The 19,504-nt window shown below is 50.6% G+C and overlaps 1 protein-coding gene across 1 annotated transcript in view; it reads left to right on the top strand.

Moving 5' to 3' along the window:
- The window catches only part of LOC140405515 (tumor necrosis factor receptor superfamily member 5-like), a 50,865-nt gene that overhangs the window by 3,517 nt on the left and 27,844 nt on the right, over window positions 1–19,504 (top strand). The window contains exons 2-4 of the mRNA XM_072494057.1: window positions 8,863–8,950; window positions 13,884–14,009; window positions 16,439–16,588. Coding sequence (XP_072350158.1) covers window positions 8,863–8,950; window positions 13,884–14,009; window positions 16,439–16,588 — 364 coding nt within the window. The remainder of the gene's footprint in view (window positions 1–8,862; window positions 8,951–13,883; window positions 14,010–16,438; window positions 16,589–19,504) is intronic.

The following is a 19,504-nucleotide window of genomic DNA, read 5'->3' on the forward strand; positions in this document are numbered from 1 at the left end:
CTGTCTGTGTGGAGTTTGCACATTCTCCCCTTGTCTGCGTGACTTTCACCCCCTTGTCTGCGTGACTTTCACCCCCTTGTCTGCGTGACTTTCACCCCCTTGTCTGCGTGACTTTCACCCCCACAACCCAAAAGATGTGCAGGGTAGGTGGATTGGCCACGCTAAATTGCCCCTTAATTGGAAAAAATGAATTGGGTACTCTAAATTTATTTTAATTTTAAAAATTAAAAAAAAAAATTGAAGGCTGATGTGGCGATGCTGCAGGAGACTCACTTGAGGGTGAAGGATCAGGTGAGGCTTAGGAAGGGCTGGGTTAGTCAGGTGTTTCATTCGGGATTTGATAGCAGGGCACGGGGGGGGGTAGCGGTTTTGGTTAGTAAGAGAGCGAGGTTCCAGATGGAGAAGGTGGTGGCAGACCAGGGGGGCAGGTATTTGATAGTGACCAGGGGTGTTGGAGGTTAGGTTGGTGGCCTGGGGAAGCGTGTATGGCCCTAACTGGGACAATGTAGGGTTTGTGAGGAAGGTATGTGGGGCCATCCCCGACTTGGATTCATACGAGCTGATAATGGGTGGGGACTGGAACATGGTGCAGGAGCCGAGATTGGACAGGTCGCAGCCGCGCTTGCTTGCCCAGTCGCAAAGGCATTGTCTGGACTTGTGGAGGAAATGGGAGGGTTGGACCCTTGGAGGTTTTAGCACACGAGGGAGCGGGAGTATTCGTTTTTCTCCTCGGTCCACAAGGTTTATTCGAGGATAGATTATTTTTGTGGTGGGGAAGGCGCTGTTGGCTGGGGTTAAGGGGTGGGAGTATTCGGCAATAGCAGTTTTGGATCATGCCCCGCATTGGGTGGACATGGTGTTGGAGAAGGGGGCAGTACAGAGGCCGGGGTGGAGATTGGATGTGGCATTGTTGGGGGACTGAGGTTTCTGTGAAAATATTGGGAAGGTAATTGAGGAATACGCAGGTTTAACTGCACGAGGGAGGTATCGTAGGCGGTGGTACGGGAGGCCTTGAAGGCGGTGGTGAGGGGGGAGGTGATTTGGGCGGGGGGGGGGGGTTTAGGGGGGATGTTGGCTAGGATTAGGAGGGTGCTTCTGAAGAAAGGACTGCAGGCAGGGGGAGAGTTGGGTCTCCCGAATTTACTGTATTATTAGTGGGTGGTGAATGCTGAGAAGGTGAGTTGGGTCATCGGCGGGGGGGGGGATTATATAGATTCACAACCCTTTGGGTGAAGAAGTTCCATCTAAGCTCAGTCCTAAATCTACTTCCCCTTATTTTGAGGGTATGTCCCCTAGTTCTGCTTTCACCCGCCATTGGAAACAACCTGCCTGCATCTATCCTATCTATTCCCTTCATAATTTTATTAAGGAGACCAAAACTGAACACAATACTCCAGGTGTGGCCTCACTATCACCTTATACAATTGCAGCATAACCTCCCTAGTCTTAAACTCCATCCCTCTAGCAATGAAGGATAAAACTCCATTTGCCTTCTTAATCACCTGTAAACCAACTTTTTGCGACTCATGCACTAGCACACCCAGGTCTCACTGCACAGCAGCATGTTTTAATATTTTATCATTTAAATAATCCCTTTTGCTGTTATTCCTACCAAAATGGATAACCTCACATTTGTCAACATTATATTCCATCTGCCAGACCCTAGCCCATTCACTTAGCCTATCCAAATCCCTCTGCAGACTTCCAGTATCCTCTGCACTTTTTGCTTTACCACTCATCTTCGTGTCTTCTGCAAACAAAGGCGCGACTAATACAGAGCATCCATCACCTCCCAAAAGCGTCTATGTGCTGTAGATTGTGGAATGCCACACGGGTTCCTTCTCGAGCCCTGGAATGATCTGGTGGCATAAAGGTTGAGGGCTGCAGTGACCTTCAGAGGCACTGAGAGCGGGTGTCCTCCTCCACGGGGTGCTATGTCCGCGAGGATGTGGCAGAGATGCCGCACTATCTCTCTGCTGAGACAGAGTCTTCTGCAGCACATTGAATGACCAATGACACCTGTACACCTTGGCCTGTCGCTGTCCTCCGCTTCTGGGTCCTTCCTCAGCCTCGTGGGCAGCCGGGTCTTCAGGGTGTGTGCCGGCCCAAATACAGCCTGTATCGTTGCTGCTGCCATTTCCGGTGTTTATCTGCCTTGTCTGCTACCAGCAACGTGAGGGCAGCGTCTGCGGGATCCACAACCGCAAACAATTTTTGATCTGTAAAGAATTGGAGAAGGAGAGAGACCAACAATCAGTTAGGGCTACCATCCCAGGACCCTCGCATCCCCCAAGCCTCTCCCACCCTTACGTGGCCCACCTTTCAGAGTTCTATCCAGCAAGCCAGATATGCTGGCAAACCTTGCTCTGCACACTTGCTGCCACATCAGGAGCCTCGAGACCCCAGACACCTGCCGGGAACATTAGGGAGGGCATGTTCAGGTACCCTCCACTCATCCATAGACTTACTTTTTGGTCGTGAGAGGATCCCCAGTGCTTAAGCCCCTGCTCTTTCGTGTTCGATTGTTGGCAGCTGCCTCTATGGTTTGGGCCGTTTTGTGGCGTGAGTGCATCATTTGTATGCATCCCCGGTGGCAAGCGGGCGTATGAATGAGATGAGTTCAGTGTATTTTGGGTTGCGCACACAATGTGGCAGGGGTGTCCGCTGTCATCATTGCTTGCATTGGCGATTGAGTCCTTTGCGATGGCCCTTTTGGAGGTCGGCTAAGTAGCGAGTGATTGTGAGGGTGGGCAGAGAGAACCGGATGTCATTGCATGCAGACGACCTGCTGTTGTTTGTGTCGGACCCCCCACCGAGCACTGGGACCACAGCTCTGGTGCCCTTGAGCTGCATGCTGGGAAATGGAAATGGTTACCCACTCCTCGCTTCCCCCAGCAGCCATTGCGCCAGCTTCACGTTTTTGAAAAGGAATGCTAAACGACTCTGCATGACTTCCCGCTGGGGAGTAGGGTAATTCGCGGGAGGCCTCTGCATTCATCTTCAATCTCGCGAATGGGATTGAAATGAATGCAAATGAGTACTAACGATCTGCTCACCTTTTTTCTGCGTGATCCGGAACTTGTCAGCGGGAGCGGGCCAGGTGCATCGCAAACTGGTTCATGCCCAGCGCGAATCTTGATTTTGGCCTTTCCCACTATTCACCCGGCATGCCCAGATCCGCGCAGGGCGCAACGCGGTAGTTAGATAGTGCAGAACAGTTTTTTATCTATCAACGGATTGTGCCGATCATTGTTGTTTTGGAAAGCCAGAGGGATGTCTGGCCTTATTCAAGAATCTGCTGTGTTCAATATTTAGTTAAATTCATCCCATCACAGAGAATGGAGTGGGTGCACAATGAGCAGGAAAAGATACCGAGATAGAATGCTGCAAATATAACGGGGACTGAGGGGGAGAGTGGGAGTAGACTGGGTGGGATATTAAAGGGTGTGGGGAGTGAGGGGGTGTGGGATTAGACTGGGTGGGATATTAAAGGGAGTGGGGAGTGAGGGGGAGAGTGGGATTAGACTGGGTGGGATATTAAAGGGTGTGGGGAGTGAGGGGAGAGTGGCATTAGACTGGGTGGGATATTAAAGGGTGCGGGGACTGAGGGGGAGAGTGGGATTAGACTGGGTGGGATATTAAAGGGTGTGGGGAGTGAGTGGGATTAGACTGGGTGGGATATTAAAGGGTGTGGGGAGTGAGGGGAGAGTGGGATTAGACTGGGTGGGATATTAAAGGGTGTGGGGAGTGAGGGGGAGAGTGGGATTAGACTGGGTGGGATATTAAAGGGTGAGGGGAGAGTGGGATTAGACTGGGTGGGATATTAAAGGGTGTGGGGAGTGAGGGGAGAGTGGGATTAGACTGGTTGAGATATTAAAGGGTGAGGGGGAGAGTGGGATTAGACTGGGTGGGATATTAAAGGGTGTGGGGAGTGAGGGGAGAGTGGGATTAGACTGGGTGGGATATTAAAGGGTGCGGGGACTGAGGGGGAGAGTGGGATTAGACTGGGTGGGATATTAAAGGGTGCGGGGAGTGAGGGGAGAGTGGGATTAGACTGGGTGGGATATTAAAGGGTGCGGGGAGAGTGGGATTAGACTGGGTGGGATATTAAAGGGTGTGGGGAGTGAGGGGGAGAGTGGGATTAGACTGGGTGGGATATTAAAGGGTGAGGGGAGAGTGGGATTAGACTGGGTGGGATATTAAAGGGTGTGGGGAGTGAGGGGAAAGTGGGATTAGACTGGATGGGATATTAAAGGGTGTGGGGAGTGAGGGGGAGAGTGGGATTAGACTGGTTGAGATATTAAAGGGTGAGGGGGAGAGTGGGATTAGACTGGGTGGGATATTAAAGGGTGCGGGGACTGAGGGAGAGAGTGGGATTAGACTGGGTGGGATATTAAAGGGTGTGGGGAGTGAGGGGGAGAGTGGGATTAGACTGGATGAGATATTAAAGGGTGTGGGGAGTGAGGGGGAGAGTGGGATTAGACTGGGTGGGATATTAAAGGGTGAGGGGGGGGGAGTGGGATTAGACTGGGTGGGATATTAAAGGGTGTGGGGAGTGAGGGGAGAGTGGGATTAGGCTGGGAGGGGGATATTAATGGGTGTGGGGTGTGAGGGGGGAGTGGGATTAGACTGGGTGGGATATTAAAGGGTGTGGGGAGTGAGGGGGAGAGTGGGATTAGACTGGGTGGGCTATTAAAGGGTGTGGGGAGTGAGGGGAGAGTGGGATTAGACTGGGTGGGATATTAAAGGGTGTGGGGAGTGAGGGGAGAGTGGGATTAGACTGGGTGGGATATTAATGGGTGTGGGGTGTGAGGGTGGAGTGGGATTAGACTGGGTGGGATATTAAAGGGTGTGGGGAGTGAGGGGAGAGTGGAATTAGACTGGGTGGGATATTAAAGGGTGTGGGGATTGAGGGGGAGACTGGGATTAGACTGGGTGGGATATTAAAGGGTGTGGGGAGTGAGGGGGAGACTGGGATTAGACTGGGTGGGATATTAAAGGGTGTGGGGAGTGAGGGGAGAGTGGGATTAGACTGGGTGGGATATTAAAGGGTGTGGGGAGTGAGGGGGAGAGTGGGATTAGACTGGGTGGGATATCAAAGGGTGTGGGGAGTGAGGGGGAGAGTGGGATTAGACTGGGTGGGATATTAAAGGGTGTGGGGAGTGACGGGAGAGTGGGATTAGACTGGGTGGGATATTAAAGGGTGGGGGGAGTGAGTGGAGAGTGGGATTAGACTGGGTGGGATATTAAAGGGTACGGGGAATGATGGGGAGAGTGGGATTAGACTGGGTGGGATATTAAAGGGTGAGGGGAGAGTGGGATTAGACTGGGTGGGATATTAAAGGGTGTGGGGAGTGAGGGGGAGACTGGGATTAGACTGGGTGGGATATTAAAGGGTGAGGGGAGAGTGAGATTAGACTGGGTGGGATATTAAAGGGTGAGGGGAGAGTGGGATGAGTCTGGGTGGGATATTAAAGGGTGTGGGGAGTGAGGAGGAGAGTGGGATTAGACTGGGTGGGATATTAAAGGGTGCGGGGAGTGAGGGGGAGACTGGGTGGGATATTAAAGGGTGTGGGGAGTGAGGGGCAGAGTGGGATTAGACTGGGTGGGATATTAAAGGGTGTGGGGAGCGAGAGGGAGAGTGGGATTAGACTGGGTGGGATATTAAAGGGTGCGGGGACTGAGGGGGAGAGTGGGATTAGACTGGGTGGGATATTAAAGGGTGTGGGGGAGAGTGGGATTAGACTGGGTGGGATATTAAAGGATGTGGGGAGTGAGGGGAGAGTGGGATTAGACTGGGTGGGATATTAAAGGGTGTGGGGTGTGAGGGGAGAGTGGGATTAGACTGGGTGGGATATTAAAGGCTGTGGGGAGTGAGGGGAGAGTGGGATTAGACTGGGTGGGATATTAAAGGGTGTGGTGAGCGAGAGGGAGAGTGGGATTAGACTGGGTGGGATATTAAAGGGTGTGGTGAGCGAGAGGGAGAGTGGGATTAGACTGGGTGGGATATTAAAGGGTGCGGGGACTGAGGGGGAGAGTGGGATTAGACTGGGTGGGATATTAAAGGGTGTGGGGAGTGAGGGGAGAGTGGGATTAGACTGGGTGGGATATTAAAGAGTGTGGGGAGTGAGAGGAGAGTGGGATTAGACTGGGTGGGATATTAAAGGGTGTGGGGAGTGAGGGGAGAGTGGGATTAGACTGGGTGGGATATTAAAGGGTGTGGGAATGAGGGGGAGAGTGGGATATGACTGGGTGGGATATTAAAGGGTGCGGGGAGTGAGGGGAGAGTGGGATTAGACTGGGTGGGATATTAAAGGGTGTGGGGAGTGAGGGGAGAGTGGGATTAGACTGGGTGGGATATTAAAGGGTGTGGGGAGTGAGGGGTGAGTGGGATTAGACTGGGTGGGATATTAAAGGGTGTGGGGAGTGAGGGGAGAGTGGGATTAGACTGGGTGGGATATTAAAGGGTTTGGGGAGTGAGGGGGTGAGTGGGATTAGACTGGGTGGGATATTAAAGGTTATGGGGAGTGAGGGGGAGAGTGGGATTAGACTGGGTGGGATATTAAAGGGTGTGGGGAGTGAGGGGAGAGTGGGATTAGACTGGGTGGGATATTAAAGGGTGCGGGGACTGAGGGGGAGAGTGGGATTAGACTGGGTGGGATATTAAAGGGTGCGGGGAGTGAGGGGGGCAGTGAGATTAGACTGGGTGGGATATTAAAGGGTGTGGGGAGTGAGGGGGAGAGTGGGATTAGACTGGGTGGGATATTAAAGGGTGTGGGAATGAGGGGGAGAGTGGGATTAGACTGGGTGGGATATTAAAGGGTGAGGGGAGAGTGGGATTAGACTGGGTGGGATATTAAAGGGTGCGGGGAGTGAGGGGAGAGTGGGATTAGACTGGGTGGGATATTAAAGGTTATGGGGAGTGAGGGGGAGAGTGGGATTAGACTGGGTGGGATATTAAAGGTTATGGGGAGTGAGGGGGAGAGTGGGATTAGACTGCGTGGGATATTAAAGGGTGTGGGGAGTGAGGGGAGAGTGGGATTAGACTGGGTGGGATATTAAAGGGTGTGGGGAGTGAGGGGAGAGTGGGATTAGACTGGGTGGGATATTAAAGGTTATGGGGAGTGTGGGGGAGAGTGGGATTAGACTGGGTGGGATATTAAAGGGTGTGGGGAGTGAGGGGAGAGTGGGATTAGACTGGGTGGGTTATTAAAAGGTGTGGGGAGTGAGGGGAGAGTGGGATTAGACTGGGTGGGATATTAAAGGGTGCGGGGAGTGAAGGGAGAGTGGGATTAGACTGGGTGGGATATTAAAGGGTGAGGGGAGAGTGGGATTAGACTGGGTGGGATATTAAAGGGTGCGGGGAGTGAGGGGAGAGTGGGATTAGACTGGGTGGGATATTAAAGGGTGAGGGGAGAGTGGGATTAGACTGGGTGGGATATTAAAGGGTGTGGGGAGTGAGGGGAGAGTGGGATTAGACTGGGTGGGATATTAAAGGGTGTCGGGAGTGAGGGGAGAGTGGGATTAGACTGGGTGGGATATTAAAGGGTGCGGGGAGTGAGGGGAGAGTGGGATTAGACTGGGTGGGATATTAAAGGGTGAGGGGAGAGTGGGATTAGACTGGGTGGGATATTAAAGGGTGTGGGGAGTGAGGGGAGAGTGGGATTAGACTGGGTGGGATATTAAAGGGTGTCGGGAGTGAGGGGAGAGTGGGATTAGACTGGGTGGGATATTAAAGGGTGTGGGGAGTGAGGGGGAGAGTGGGATTAGACTGGGTGGGATATTAAAGGGTGTGGGGAGTGAGGGGGAGAGTGGGATTAGACTGGGTGGGATAGTAAAGGGTGCGGGGAGTGAGGGGAGAGTGGGATTAGACTGGGTGGGATATTAAAGGGTGTGGGGAGTGAGGGGGAGAGTGGGATTAGACTGGGTGGGATATTAAAGAGTGTGGGGAGTGAGGGGGAGAGTGGGATTAGACTGGGTGGGATATTAAAGGGTGCGGGGAGTGAGGGGGAGAGTGGGGTTAGACTGGGTGGGATATTAAAGGGTGTGGGGAGTGAGGGGAGAGTGGGATTAGACTGGGTGGGATATTAAAGGGTGTGGGGAGCGAGGGGGAGAGTGGGATTAGACTGGGTGGGATATTAAAGGGTGTGGGGAGTGAGGGGAGAGTGGGATTAGACTGGGTGGGATATTAAAGGGTGCGGGGAGTGAAGGGAGAGTGGGATTAGACTGGGTGGGATATTAAAGGGTGCGGGGAGTGAGGGGGAGAGTGGGATTAGACTGGGTGGGATATTAAAGGGTGTGGGGAGTGAGGGGAGAGTGGGATTAGACTGGGTGGGATATTAAAGGGTGTGGGGAGTGAGGGGAGAGTGGGATTAGACTGGGTGGGATATTAAAGGGTGCGGGGAGTGAAGGGAGAGTGGGATTAGACTGGGTGGGATATTAAAGGGAGTGAGGGGAGAGTGGGATTAGACTGGCTGGGATATTAAAGGGTGCGGGGAGTGAGGGGGAGAGTGGGATTAGACTGGGTGGGATATTAAAGGGTGTGGGGAGTGAGGGGAGAGTGGAATTAGACTGGGTGGGATATTAAAGGGTGTGGGGAGTGAGGGGGAGAGTGGGATTAGACTGGGTGGGATATTAAAGGGTGTGGGGAGTGAGGGGGAGAGTGGGATTAGACTGGGTGGGATATTAAAGGGTGAGGGGAGACTGGTACACTACAGGACCTTTTACAGTACTATCATAATCGGTCAGTTTCTGGTGCCCTGCACCATTCCCCATCCATATGTGAAAATGCTGCCATGTTAATTGCAGTGTGAAAATCTAACTGCCAAAATCGTGCTCATTCTCTTTTGTATATTTATGCAGATTGCAAATGATGTGCACTCCCATCGTGTTTCATGTGGTGCAAAGGAATATGAGCATAAAACGATCTGCTGCCCAATGTGTAACCCTGGTAAGTCTGTATTTCTGACAGGTGTGAGGGGAGAGATTAAGCTTTCTGATCTCTCGATAAACGTTCTTGTTCAGCATTAGCAATCCCACGTGTTGAGAATGTTTTTTCCACATGGATAAGACCATAAGACATAGGAGCAGAATTAGGCCACTCGGCCCATCGAGTCTGCTCCACCATTCAATCATGGCTGATATTTTCTCATCCCCATTCTCCTGCCTTCTCCCCATAACCCCTGATCCCCTTATTAATCAAGAACCTATCTATCTCTGTCTTAAAGACACTCAGTGATTTGGCCTCCACAGCCTTCTGAGGCAAAGAGTTCCACAGATTCACCACCCTCTGGCTGAAGAAATTCCTCCTCATCTCTGTTTTAAAGGATCGTCCCTTTAATCTGAGATTGGGTCCTCTGGTTCTAGTTTTTCCTACAAGTCGACACGTCCTCTCCACGTCCACTCTATCCAGGCCTCAGTATCCTGTAAGTTTCAATAAGATCCCCCTCATCCTTTTGTTTGTCGGTAGAAATTCTTCAGTTTATGCTTTATTTTTGACATAAAATTACAAAATATGGCTTTTATCAAGATAATATGGCAAAACGTTTAGTCCAACTGTATAAACTTCATGTTCTGGTCGTATATATTTACATTCAAAAGGATTATTCAATGGAAAAACTGATTTTACATTCCATGTTACAAACATTCAAAAACTTGAACAATGGAAAAAGTTCAAAATTGACTTAACTTCCTCACTTCATTTTCCATTTCCTGCTCCATTTCCTATATTTGCGCAGTCTTGTTAATCTCTTTACGATGATGGTAAATGCATTGACTGAGCACTGCATGAATTTTTCACGCTGATTTCCCTCAGTTTTCTGAGTAGCTTGTTCCCAGAGATTCATCAGCCTTTCATGGTCTACAGTTACAGGTAGTGTGTGTTCCGAAAGGATCTCCAGTGCTTTCTCAGCATTAATGTGCTGTTGCTGTTCCACCTGGGCATGTCTACTGAGGGCCATACGTAACATCGAGCATTTATCTGCAGAATGATGTGCTTTATTTCTCTCCCTTTCTTTGTGTTTACTTGACTCAAGTTGTTGGTTTTTAAGAGAATCTCCTTTTACCCAATTCGCTTTCTTCCCATTTTGCCTGGTTAGTAGAAAACATCTTCCTCGTGTCTCTGGAAGCTGAAGGTTGCTTGCAGCAACTGGGGAAGGCACTTTACCCATTTGGTCAGAAAGTTCCTGACCTGGCTTTTTATTCTCGGTTGTGGAATTCTTTGGAAACTCGGGATAAAATGTAGGTGCAAAGTTGGAAGAATAGCAGCCTCTGTTCTTCCGACATTCTTGGATTTCTTCACAAAGTTTTTCAAATTCTTCAAGTTCTGATTTCATAATTGCATTGACGGTGTCTTTCAAAGCATAGGCTCGGTGTCTAATCATTACCCTCTCATCCTTCTAAACTCCAACGAGTACAGACCCAGAGTTCTCAAATGTTCCTCATACGACAAGCTCTTCACTCCGGGGATCATTCTTGTGAATCTCCTCTGGACCCTTTCCAAGGCCAGCACGTCCTTCCTTAGATACGGGACCCAAAACTGCTCACAATACTCCAAATGGGGCCTGACCAGAGCTTTATACAGCCTCAGAAGTACATCCCTGCTCTTGTATTCTAGCCCTCACGACATGAATGCTAACATTGCATTTGCCTTCCTAACTGCCGACTGAACCTGCACATTAACTTTAAGAGAATCTTGAACAAGGACTCCCAAGTCCCTTTGTGCTTCTGATTTCCGAAGCATCTCCCCATTTAGAAAATAGTCTATGCCTCCATTTCTCCTTCCAAAGTGCATAACCTCACACTTTTCCACATTGTATTCCATCTGCCACTTCTTTGCCCACTCTCCTAGTCTGTCCAGGTCCTTCTGCAGCCCCACTGCTTACTTAATACTAGTTGTCCCTCCTCATAGAACATGCAGTACAGAAGGAGGCCATTCGGCCCATCGAGTCTGCACCGACCCACTTAAGCCCTCACTTCCATCCTATCCCCGTAACCCAATAACCCCTCCTAACCTTTTGGTCACTAAGGGCAATTTATCATGGCCAATCCACCTAACCTGCACGTCTTTGGACTGAGGGAAGAAACCGGAGCACCCGGAGGAAACCCATGCAGACACTGGGAGAACGTGCAGACTCCGCACAGACAGTGACCCAGCAGGGAATCGAACCTGGGACCCTGGCGCTGTGAAGCCACAGTGCTAACCACTGTGCTACCGTGCTGTCCGTGTGGAGGTGGTGTCTTGGTATCATCTGCAAATGTAGCAACAGTGCCTTCAGTACCTTCTTCCAGATCATTAATGTATATTGTGAAAGGCTTGTGGTCCCAGCACAGACCTCTGAGGCACACCACTAGTCACCTGCTCCCACCCTGAAAAAGACCCCTTGTGTGTATGGAAGTGAGAATTCGGTATTGGCTGTGGATTCGCAAATGGTTTTTTAAAAAAATATTTTTATTGGTGATTCAATTAACAGTTACAAGAAAAGAAGAGGAAAAAAACCTGGGTTTCACACACACTGTCGTACAATGACATTTGAATGTCCAACCTCGCGACCCTCCTTGTCACTACAGCTGTGACTGGGGCTCTAATAGAATAGTGGGCATCCCTGCTTCGTTCCCCTTTGCAACCAAAAGTATTCGGTGTTTGTCCGTGCGCTCGCCATAGGAGCCCTGTACAGCAGCTTCACCCACGTGGTGGACACCGCTCCAAACCCAAACCGTCCAAGCACCTCCATGATGTACCTCCATTCTACTCAATCAAAGGCTTTCTCAGGGTCCAGGGAGACAATCACCTCTGGCGTCCTCTCCCCGGGTGGGGTCATTACTACGTTCAGCAGGCGTCTGATGTTCGCTGTTAGTTGTCTTTTCTTAACAAACTCTGTCTGATCTTCCGCGATCACATCTGGCAGGCAGCTCCCCAGGCGCCTTGCCAAAGCTTTCACCAGGACTTCAGCGTCAGTGTTTAGGAGAGAGATGGGTCGCTATGCTCCACACTCTGTCGGGTCTTTGTCCTTTTTGGGGATCAACGAGATCGAGGCCTGGGCCAGCGTCGGTGGCAGGGCCTCCTTCGACAGTGAGTCATTGAACGTCTCCCACCGGTGTGGGGCCAGCGCTGCTGAGAATTTGTTGTAAAAGTCTGCCGGGAAACACATCCGGTCCCAGCGCTTTCCCTGGCGTCCTAGTGGTGCTTCCAGCACTTTAATAAATTTAGAGTATCCAATTAAGGGGCAATTTAGCGTGGCCAAGGAAAATCAAAGGGGGCTTGGCTTTACCGAGTCTACAATGCTACCACTGGGCAGCAATGGCAGGGAGAGTGAGGGGATTAGAACCCGACACAGAGTGGGTACAAATGGAGGAGGCATCCTGTAAAGGAACGATCCGGGCCCTGGCCACAGCAGCACTCCCATCCTCCTCAACAAGATACACAACAAGCCCAGTGGTAGCAGCCAAGCTGAGAACATGGACCCAACTCAGACAACATTTCGGGATAGTTAAAATGTTATCACAGATTCCCCCAGTCATGCTAGATAACACCTTCAAAAGATGGAGGCGGGACGGGGGCACGATGACGGTCGGGGACTTCTATGTAGGGCACAGACTGGCGACACTGGACGAGGAAGTGGAAACTAGCAAGAGGATAGGAATTCAGACACCTTCAAATAAAACACTTCCTCCGCAAAGAGACAGTGGGGGGTGGAGAGACGGAAGGAAGGTGGGGAAATCACACAAGAAGAGAAGAGGAGGGAGGGAGGGAAGTTAGCCCCCCCTGAAAATACCAGCAAAGCACAGCTGAAACAAACGGGGGGAGGAAAGGGATGTGGGTGGGACCATAGACTGATCCAGAGGGCGGCGAAATATATATATAGGGTCAATTAAAAGAAAGACAAAATAAACCTTTCTGTACAATAAAGTAAATTAACGCGGGTAAGAAAAATGTGATGTGTGTGTATATATATATAATGTTAATAAATATGAGAAATGCCAATAAAAAGATTTTTTTTAAAATACAAATAAAAATTTAGCGTGGCCAATCCACCTAACCTGCACATCTTTGGGTTGTGGGGGTGAGACCCACGCAGACACGGGGAGAATGTGTAAACTCCACACGGACACTGACCCAGAGTCGGGATCGAACCTGGGACCTCGGCATCGTGAGGCAGCAGTGCTAACCACTGCACCTGTGCCACCCCTTCATTCCTCATTCTAGCCAGGTTTAGGGCGGCATGGTGGCACAGTGCTTAGCACTGCTGCCTCACAACGCCAAAGACCCGAGTTCGATTCCGGCCTTGGGTGACTGTGTGCAATTTGCACGTTCTCCCCGTGCCTGAATGGGTTTCCTCCGGGTGCTCCAGTTTCCTCCAGCAGTCCAAAGATTAAGTGAATTGGACATTCTGAATTCTCCTTCTGTGTACTCGAACAGGCGCCGGAATGTGGCGACTAGGGGATTTTCACAGTAACTTCATTGCAGCGTTAATGTAAGCCTACTTGTGACAATAAAGATTATTTTTATTATTATTAAGAAGATGGGCAGGTTAGGTGGAGTGGCCATGCTAAATTACTCCTTAGTGTCCAACGGTTAGGTGAGGTTATGGGGATAGGGCGAGTGTGTGGGTCTGGGTAGGGTGCTCTTTCAGAGGGTCGGTGCAGACCAATTGGGCCGAATAGCCTCCTTCTGCACTGTAGAGATTCTATAAACCAGAGGGTGCAAGGTTATCAGGGGGTGGCAGGAATGTGGGGTTGAGGTTACAATCAGATCAGCCACGATCTTATTGAATGGCGGAACAGGCTCGAGGGGCCGAGTGGCCTCCTCCTGCTCCTAATTTGTATGTACCATTCCTTTGCTGGGGTTTAACAGTTTGTTCTCTCACTCTTCTTTCCTGTTCTAGGCCTACGAGTTGGGGAGCATTGCACAAAGCATAGTGGCACACAGTGTCAACCGTGTGAAAACAAAACTTACCAAGACCATTTCAACGGAGATGAGAGGTGCAAGGCGTGCAAGCCTTGTGAAGAAGGTGAGTGATTAAAATAGGGCAACGAGTCGGAGGGGTTTCTGCGGTGCATTCAGAATGTTCCAGATCAATCCGTTACTAGTCCAACGAGGCAAGAGTCCTCGTTGGATCTGCCTCTGGGGAATGAGGTGGGACAAGGGGAAGGAACATTTATGGGACTGTGGTCATCGTGTCATAAGGTTTGGATTGACTATGGAAACGGTGAAGTGGCAATGGGGTATAAATAATGAGCTGGGGGAAAGGCTCATTTAATTGGCGTGAGAAAGTAAAGACTGGCAGGCAAAGCTGTAATGGAACAATGAGATGCCTTTCCAGACGAGATGGTTCGGGGACAGTGATGGTACATTCCCATGAGGGGGGAAGGTAGGACAAACAAACCAGAGCTTTCTGGATGATGAAAGAGATAGAGAATAAAATAGAGATAGAGAAAGTATAAGAAGAGACTGACAGCTATCATCAAAGGAAATTGCAAAGTCTTCTCTAGCTGTATAGATAGTCAAAGCAAAGTAAGCGGAAGAGTGAGTCTGATTAGGGATGAGAAAGGGGATTTACACCTGGAGTAAGAGGGGATGATTGAGAAACTAAATGAATATTTTGCATCTGTCTTTACCAAGGACGAAGGTGCTACCAAAGTCATAGTGACAGAGGCGGCAGTTGTGACACTGGAATAAATATTGATAAAGAAGAGATGTTGATAAGGCACCAGGACCAGATGAGATGCATCCAGGGATTCTGAGGGTAGGAAGGATCAAAATTGCAGAGGCCCTGACCATCATTTTTCAATCCTCCTTAGATACCGAGGTGGTGCCAGGGGACAAGAGAATTGCAAATGTAGCAAATGCCTTTTGGAGGTCCATATGCACCCCATCAACTCTGTTACTTCATTATGAACCCCAATCACGAGTGGTTAGGATCTGGAATGTACTGTGTGTGAGTGTGGTGGAGACAGATTCACACAGCGAGTGGTTAGGATCTGGAATGTACTGTCTGTGAGTGTGGTGGAGGCAGATTCACACAGCGAGTGGTTAGGATCTGGAATGTACTGTCTGTGAGTGTGGTGGAGGCAGATTCACACAGCGAGTGGTTAGGATCTGGAATGTACTGTCTGTGAGTGTGGTGGAGACAGATTCACACAGCGAGTGGTTAGGATCTGGAATACACTGAGAGTGTGGTGGAGACAGATTCACACAGCGAGTGGTTAGGATCTGGAATGTACTGTCTGAGTGTGGTGGAGACAGATTCACACAGCGAGTGGTTAGGATCTGGAATGTACTGTCTGTGAGTGTGGTGGAGACAGATTCACACAGCGAGTGGTTAGGATCTGGAATGTACTGTGTGTGAGTGTGGTGGAGACAGATTCACACAGCGAGTGGTTAGCATCTGGAATGTACTGTGTGTGAGTGTGGTGGAGACAGATTCACACAGCGAGTGGTTAGGATCTGGAATGTTCTGTGTGTGAGTGTGGTGGAGACAGATTCACACAGCAAGTGGTTAGGATCTGGAATGTACTGTCTGTGAGCGTGGTGGAGACAGATTCACACAGCGAGTGGTTAGAATCTGGAATGTACTGTCAGTGAGCGTGGTGGAGACAGATTCACACAGCGAGTGGTTAGGATCTGGAATGTTCTGTCAGTGAGCGTGGTGGAGACAGATTCACACAGCGAGTGGTTAGGATCTGGAATGTACTGTCTGTGAGTGTGGTGGAGACAGATTCACACAGCGTGTGGTTAGGATCTGGAATGTTCTGTGTGTGAGCGTGGTGGAGACAGATTCACACAGCGAGTGGTTAGGATCTGGAATGTTCTGTCAGTGAGCGTGGTGGAGACAGATTCACACAGCGAGTGGTTAGGATCTGGAATGTACTGTCTGTGAGTGTGGTGGAGACAGATTCACACAGCGAGTGGTTAGAATCTGGAATGTACTGTCAGTGAGCGTGGTGGAGACAGATTCACACTGTGAGTGAGCATCACGGTAGCACAGTGGTTAGCACTGTTGATTCACAGCTCCAGGGGCCCAAGTTCGAATCCCAGTTAGGGTCACTGTCTTGCGGAGTCTGCACGTTCTCCCCGTGTCTGCGTGGGTTTCCTCCGGGTGTTCCGGTTTCCCCCCACAAGTCCCGAAAGACGTGCTGTTAGGTGAATTGGACATTCTGAATTCTCCCTCTATACCCGAACAGGTGCCGGAATGTGGCAACTAGGGGCTTTTCACAGTAACTTCATTGCAGTGTTAATGTAAACCTACTTGTGACAATAAAGATTATTATTATTATTATTACCTGAGCTCCTGTGGATGACTGCCTGGAATAGACAGGGAGCTGAGCCCTTCTGTCCACGGGACTCTGTGACGTCCGCAAAACCAAATTGAGGCTGTTATTGGCAACTACAAGAAGTTAAAACCAACCCCGGATGTTAACAAGAATCTATTCTCTGCAGGGATGTTTCCAATTAAAGAGTGCGAGAGGACATATGACACTGTCTGTGACTGCTCAGAAGGTTTCCATTGCGATCACATCACTGAGGATGGCTGTGATCAGTGTACAAGACACAGAAATTGTGGACCAGGAGAGGAAGTTGTGCGGCAAGGTGAGGTCCATCTGGTCTCTTACTACTGTTGAGTTTTCTTCAACTGAGTCAATAAGTTTTAAAATATCTGTAAGCTCAGACACCCTGGGTAGATCACTGACCGGGCAGAATACAGCCCCTTCGGCCCCTTCCGCCAGCCCAAACCAGTCAACCCGAGTCTTCACTGATGTCCGTCAAATCGTTCTGCAATCTGCTTGGTTGAATTAAAGGCAGCACAAGCCTCTGGGATCTGCAGCCTGCTTTGCTTTAGGGTCACGGGTCAGACTTCAGTTTGAACCAATCCAGGCCTCTACTACATGAATTAACGGCAACGGCCGCATTAAAGGCGCAGGCCCTTTAATCGCCCATGGGCAAAAATGAAAGAAAGGAGAAACCAGAGTTTACGCAGGAGAATCCTTACACTAGCTCAGCACTTCAATGTATTCTGTTGCCAGGCCCTGTAACTGATTGTTCCGGGAATTCCTCCTAAACTCCATTCAGAATTTGTTCATGAAAATCTATCCAAGCAGACTTGCATCAAAGTAATTGCAAACGAGCAGCTATTGTCACAGCTCATTAAAATACAGCGAGACACCATTACCAAGCCCTACATCACAGCACAAATAGTCTCTCAACATGGCCACTCCCACCCTCACTGTGCCCGTCACTCTCACTCCCACCCTCACCGTGCCCGTCACTCTCACTCCCACCCTCACCGTGCCCGTCACTCTCTCTCCCACACTCACCGTGCCCGTCACTCTCACTCCCACCCTCACCGTGCCCGTCACTCTCACTCCCACCCTCACCGTGCCCGTCACTCTCTCTCCCACCCTCACCGTGCCCGTCACTCTCTCTCCCACCCTCACCGTGCCCGTCACTCTCACTCCCACCCTCACCGTGCCCGTCACTCTCGCTCCCACCCTCACCGTGCCCGTCACTCTCGCTCCCACCCTCACCGTGCCCGTCACTCTCGCTCCCACCCTCACCGTGCCCGTCACTCTCGCTCCCACCCTCACCGTGCCCGTCACTCTCGCTCCCACCCTCACCGTGCCCGTCACTCTCGCTCCCACCCTCACCGTGCCCGTCACTCTCACTCCCACCCTCACTGTGCCCGTCACTCTCACTCCCACCCTCACCGTGCCCGTCACTCTCACTCCCACCGTGCCCGTCACTCTCACTCCCACCGTGCCCGTCACTCTCACTCCCACCCTCACCGTGCCCGTCACTCTCACTCCCACACTCACCGTGCCCGTCACTCTCACTCCCACCCTCACCGTGCCCGTCACTCTCACTCCCACCCTCACCGTGTCCAATTCGCTGATATACAATATAAATGGCTGCCATCTCCAGTAGAACCCTTCAATCGACCCCCTCACGATTTATTTTAACCTTCCCGAGGTGCAAAAACTGCATCAAATCGCCTGGCCACGCTGAACTGAGGCACTCGGCAGTGCTGCCAACCTCCAGCCCAGTAGGATAGGTCCCTGTACCACCAACAATGTGAAGGAAGGACATCCGCCCTCAAACCCATCCGAAACTCCGGCACATCTGCCTCCGAAACCTCGCCGATGGCCACCAGGGGACAGGGGTGCAGCTCAATATTTAGAATCATCGACATGGTGTTGAAGAAGGAACTCCAGAAACCGACCAAAATATGTGTGTAATGTGCAGCCCCTGGAGCAGAGCTCATACCTATCCTGCACCCGCTCAAATAAATAATAATCTATTATTGTCACAGGTAGGCTTTCATTTGCACAGTGGTTAGCACTGCTGCATCACAGCTCCAGGTTCGATTCCCGGCTTGGGTCACTGTCTGTGCGGAGTCTGCACGTTCTCCCCGTGTCTGCGTGGGTTTCCTCCGGGTGCTCCGGTTTCCTCCCACAAGTCCCGAAAGACGTGCTGTTAGGTGAATTGGACATTCTGAATTCTCCCTCTGTGACCCGAACAGGCGCCGGAGTGTGGCGACTAGGGGCTTTTCACAGTAACTTCATTGCAGTGTTGATAATCTTTATTGTCACAAGTAGGTTTACATTATCGCTGCGATGAAGTTACTGTGAAAAGCCCCTCGTCGCCACATTCCGGCGCCTGTTCGGGTACACTGAGGGAGAGTTCAGAATGTCCAATTCACCTAACAGCACGTCTTTCGGGACTTGTGGGAGGAAACCGGAGCACCCGGAGGAAACCCACGCAGACACTGGGAGAACGTGCAGACTCCGCACAGACAGTGACCCAAGCGGGGAATCGAACCTGGGACCCTGGCGCTGTGAAGCCATAGTGCTAACCACTGTGCTACCGTGCTGCCCACCCTAGCCTTAGTGAAGTGCGCTCGAAGCTCTACCTTTAGCTGGATCAGGCTCGGTCTCACACACGATGACGATGTGGCATTTGCCCTTCGCAGCCCCTCACTCCATACCTCCTCCTTCAGTATTGACCCCAACTCCTCCACCCATTTAGCCTTCACCCCTTCCACTGAAATCAACTCTTTGGCCTCCTGACTTAAGGAGGGATATTGCATTGGAAACAATTCCGAGAGGATTCACTTGGCTGCTTCCTGGGATGAAGGGGATTTATCTGACGAGGCAAGATTGAGCAGGTGGGGCCGGTACTCATTGAAGTTTAGAAGAATGAGAGGTGATCTTATTGAGACATGAGATCCTGAGAGGGCTTGGCAGTGTAAATGCTGAGAGGATGTTTCCCCTCAGTGGGAATCTGTAACTGGGGGGGCACAGTTTAAAATAAGGGGTCACCCATATACGACGAAGATGAGGAGGAATTACCCAGGGAGCAGTGAGGCTGTGGGTCACTGAATATATTCAAGGCCGAATTAGACAGATTCTTGATCGACAAGGGAGTTGAGGGTTAATGAGGACAGACAGGAAAGTGGAGTTAAGGACACACTCCGATCAGCCTCTTATTTTCACTTCTTATTTGTGTGGA

The sequence above is a fragment of the Scyliorhinus torazame genome, chromosome X, assembly GCF_047496885.1.
Source record: "Scyliorhinus torazame isolate Kashiwa2021f chromosome X, sScyTor2.1, whole genome shotgun sequence".
Taxonomy (NCBI): Eukaryota; Metazoa; Chordata; class Chondrichthyes; order Carcharhiniformes; family Scyliorhinidae; genus Scyliorhinus; species Scyliorhinus torazame.